This window comes from Malurus melanocephalus, unplaced genomic scaffold (assembly GCF_030028575.1).
Source record: "Malurus melanocephalus ecotype Western Australia unplaced genomic scaffold, MMel_1.1 scaffold_983, whole genome shotgun sequence".
Lineage (NCBI taxonomy): Eukaryota > Metazoa > Chordata > Aves > Passeriformes > Maluridae > Malurus > Malurus melanocephalus.
Window position 1 is genome coordinate 50,420 of NW_026624215.1, and position 3,794 is coordinate 54,213.

The 3,794-nt window shown below is 40.6% G+C and overlaps 1 protein-coding gene across 1 annotated transcript in view; it reads left to right on the plus strand.

The window, feature by feature from the left end:
- Window positions 1-3,794, plus strand: part of LOC130585868 (nebulin-like) — a 71,663-nt gene that overhangs the window by 50,389 nt on the left and 17,480 nt on the right. Inside the window, exons 70-75 of the mRNA XM_057386535.1 lie at window positions 6-83; window positions 184-288; window positions 683-787; window positions 901-1,005; window positions 1,789-1,881; window positions 2,979-3,071. Coding sequence (XP_057242518.1) covers window positions 6-83; window positions 184-288; window positions 683-787; window positions 901-1,005; window positions 1,789-1,881; window positions 2,979-3,071 — 579 coding nt within the window. The remainder of the gene's footprint in view (window positions 1-5; window positions 84-183; window positions 289-682; window positions 788-900; window positions 1,006-1,788; window positions 1,882-2,978; window positions 3,072-3,794) is intronic.

Genomic DNA, 3,794 nt, shown 5'->3' on the forward strand with positions numbered 1-3,794 from the left:
TCCGCGGGAAGGGCCTGACCGAGCTGGCGCTGGAGACTCCGGATTTTGTGCGCGCCAAGAACGCCACCGACATCGCCAGCCAGGTCTGTGAGCAACCCCAGCTGCTTTTTTAGGGCAAACTGGGATTTTCCTGGTTCAATCCTGCCCGAGTTGTGGCACCTAAACGTGAGCTTTGCCCGGCAGATCAAATACAAACAATTGGCAGAAATGGAGAAAGCCAACTACACCAGTGTGGTGGATACCCCYGACATTATCCATGCCCAGCAGGTCAAGAACCTTGCCAGCCAGGTACCTTGAGTGCAGCATTAATCCTGCTCCAGGGAGCTCCAGAAATACTAACTGGGCACCCCAATAACTGCCCCAGGAGCCACCAGGGATCTCAGCAAGCCTCCAGAATTCTCCAGCAATAATCAGAATTAATTGTGCTGTTTTATCCAATGACACCGTAATTTCTCTTGCTGTGCAAAGCTAATTGTTGTTTAATCAGATTGTTAAATTTTCTACTCCTCAATAACCTGCTGACTGAAATAAACCTTGCACAGAGGTGTAATCTCAGTTTCTGTCAGACAGAGCAGAACTCACTCTCCATAAAGACAGGCACTACTCAACGATCAATAACTCCAGTTTGTTTATTGCTGCTTTTGTGTTTTCTGTTTTAATCCTTTTTGGGGTTTTCCATCAGAAAAAATACAAGGAAGATGCAGAGAAGAGCATGCCCTACTAYGTGCCTGTGGCTGACACCCCAGAAATGCAGCGGGTCCGGGAGAATCAGAAGAACTTCAGCACAGTAAGTACAGAAATAAATAAACAAAAAATCCCACCTTTTTCTCATTTTTGAAGAAAGCTGTGAGTAAGTTTGTCCAGCATGAAGTTGACGTTTGACATTTTACCTTTTCACAGCTCCAGTATCAGTCAGACCTACAGAACAGCAAAGGGAAGGTCACAGTGGTCCAGGACACCCCAGAAATTCTGAGGGTGAARGAGAACCAGAAGAATTTCAGCTCGGTATGGTCACTTCTGCCTTCAGTTCCCTCCCAAAAGCCAGAGATTAATATCTTTAATTAAATCACAATTTTTAGTGCTTCTCTTGCAGGTATAGTAGATTTAGCTGGGCTTTATAAAGTGTTTTTCCTKTTGTTTTTATGGGGTGATTGCCCTCTTTCACAGCTATGATAGAATTAATCCGTCCTGTCGTTAAATTAATTAATGATGATCCATTTTCCTTCGTGCTGTTCTCAGTCAGTCCCTCCCTGTCCTGCTGCCCCTCGTGCTCTGTCTGCCTGAGCTGTTGYCCAATTCCTGTGTCCATGAAGTGCCTCAAGTCTCCYTTGGCATTTTGTCTCCAGCACCATYAGCAAAATCCGTGACAAAGTGGAAAAAAATTGCATAAAACAAATGAGAGCAAATCATTGTCTTCAATCCTAAAATTAGCCCAGAAATGTTTTGATTGTGGAATCGTGGAATGGCTGGAAGGGACCTRAAGCTCATTTTCTTCCATCCTGCCATGGGCAGRSWCTCCTTCCYCWRSCCCAGCAATGTTCTACTGAAATAAATTTAATAATTTCATTTATTATATAAAYTATATTCTACTTTAAATGTGTTAAATATAAAAAATCAGCTCTTTTTTTCCACAAATCGTGCTCATTTTGGCCACCTCCAGAAAGGCAGTGAGCAGAGCTGATCTCTGGACTGTCTTTCACTGCTCTGTTGTGTCCAAATCCACTGTCTGGGAGCAGAAATGTTGTGTTTTGGATGCTTAACCTTGTTGTCTCCATTCCAAACATGAAGATTTTGTATAAAGAAGATATTGGAACTGGAACTACCATTGAAAAGACCCCAGAGATGCAGAGAGTTAAACGAACCCAGGATAATATCAGCTCGGTACACAACCATTGATTTTTGATCCTCACTCTACCACTGCTAATTCAACCTCAAATAATATTTTTTTTTCTATTTTTCTTTCCTTTACATCTYGCTAACAGTGGTTTGGCCATAACCCACCCAATTCAGGATGATTTTCTAAAAATTTTTGCCCACCCTTTTTACTTCACCAGTAACCTTTCTAATGATTAACATTCCATTTCTTACTTACAACCCATTTCTAAACCATGAAACTCTTGCTGTCTTTTTGATCTCATCCCAAATATAAAAATAAAAGTTTGGGAGGGATGTGTTGAAATTATCTTTTCCAACCCTTTGAAATTTATTCCCTCACTGAGCAGATTGCTGTGGGATGAGTTTTGAGTATCCCACAGGAGGAAATTTCCACAACCTCTTCCAAGGTTGGACCATCTCTAAGGAAAAAAGTGTTTTACTCTGCTCAGATTGGATTTTCTGGTGATGATTTTTTAGTTTGTTTTGTCCTGCAAACTTGGACATTATCTAAAACATCACAGCGCCCTAAAATTGAAATAATTGTACCCATWAATTTTCTTTCAAAGCTCCTAAACCTCCACCATGCTTTTTTTTTTTTGAATGTTGATGTAATTTAGTGTCATGCACTAACACTGCAGCCAATTTGTTCATGCAGAATGTGTTCAAAATGTTCCAAAATGCTCAAAATGTGCAAAATGTTTCAAAATGTTCCAAATGTGCAAAATGTTCTTGTGAAAGGCTTTTTTGTCGTTATCGAAGCAGAAATGCAACAGCACCGTCGCTGCTGAAATGTTGTGGGATGATTCTCACCTTTGCTAAGTATGGGGGATTTTCATAAATCTCAAATTCTCTTTTGGTTGGTGGAAATGCCAGAGAGTATCAGGTTTAAAGGAATTTTCCTGGTTTTATAAACCCCTTTCAATGTCATTCCCAGTGACCCAACAGCTGAGGTTACCTTGGCACCGATCCCTTGGGAAGGAATCCATGAAATCCTTTAAACTTTCCAAGAGATCAGGACGAAGCTCTTTGAATTGAATTCTTTGAATTCTTTGAATTCATTGAATTCTTTCCCTAAATCCATTTCCTTTCACCAATTCCTGCAGGTGAAGTACAAGGAGAGCATTGGGAAGGGAACCCCCATCCCTGACCTGCCCGAGGTGAAGCGTGTCAAGGAGACCCAGAAGCACATCAGCTCGGTAAGGTCCTGTTCCCTGCCCCCCACAGCCCTGCTCCAGCCTTTTCTGCTTCCAACAAATCACTGGGAAAGCCCCAGCTCCCCCAAATCCCCARGAAATRTCAATAACCTGAATTTTATAGGAATTATCCCAATAGGTCACTTCCTGTGTTCATTCTGGGACATTTTCTAAACAGAGCTCAGAACAAAACTCACCAGGTTATGTTACAATTTGTCTGGAAATAAAAAAGGATCAGGTAGACAGAACTCTGGGGGAAAAATCCCAAATGGAGCCTTTTGTATGACAATTATAAGGGAAAACAAAACCTTCCCATATCCAGTCAAGTGCACATCCTACCTATGTTTCACAGATAACTTTTGCACAACTATTTTTCCAAATGATTCCTCATTTTTTCTTACATTTCCATAGGTTCTTTTCCCTTGCTGTCATTGCTTTCTTTGTTTCAATTATTTCAAGCAGTGATTTTTTTTTTTTTTTTATTTTTTTGCTGGTTTGTTTGGGTACAAGTTTTGTTTTGGTACAAGGATTTGACTGTTTTCAAGAGGAGCTCTGAATGCACTTGTCAGGTATTCCCACATGGTTGGGGCTATTCCACAGACATCTTCTTTCATGAAAAATATTATTTTTTAAAAATCAAGTAATTATAAATTATATTTAATCTCCTAACATGAGTGGTGGTAGGTTTTCTTTCCCTTTCCTTTCCCTTTCCTTTCCCTTTCCTTT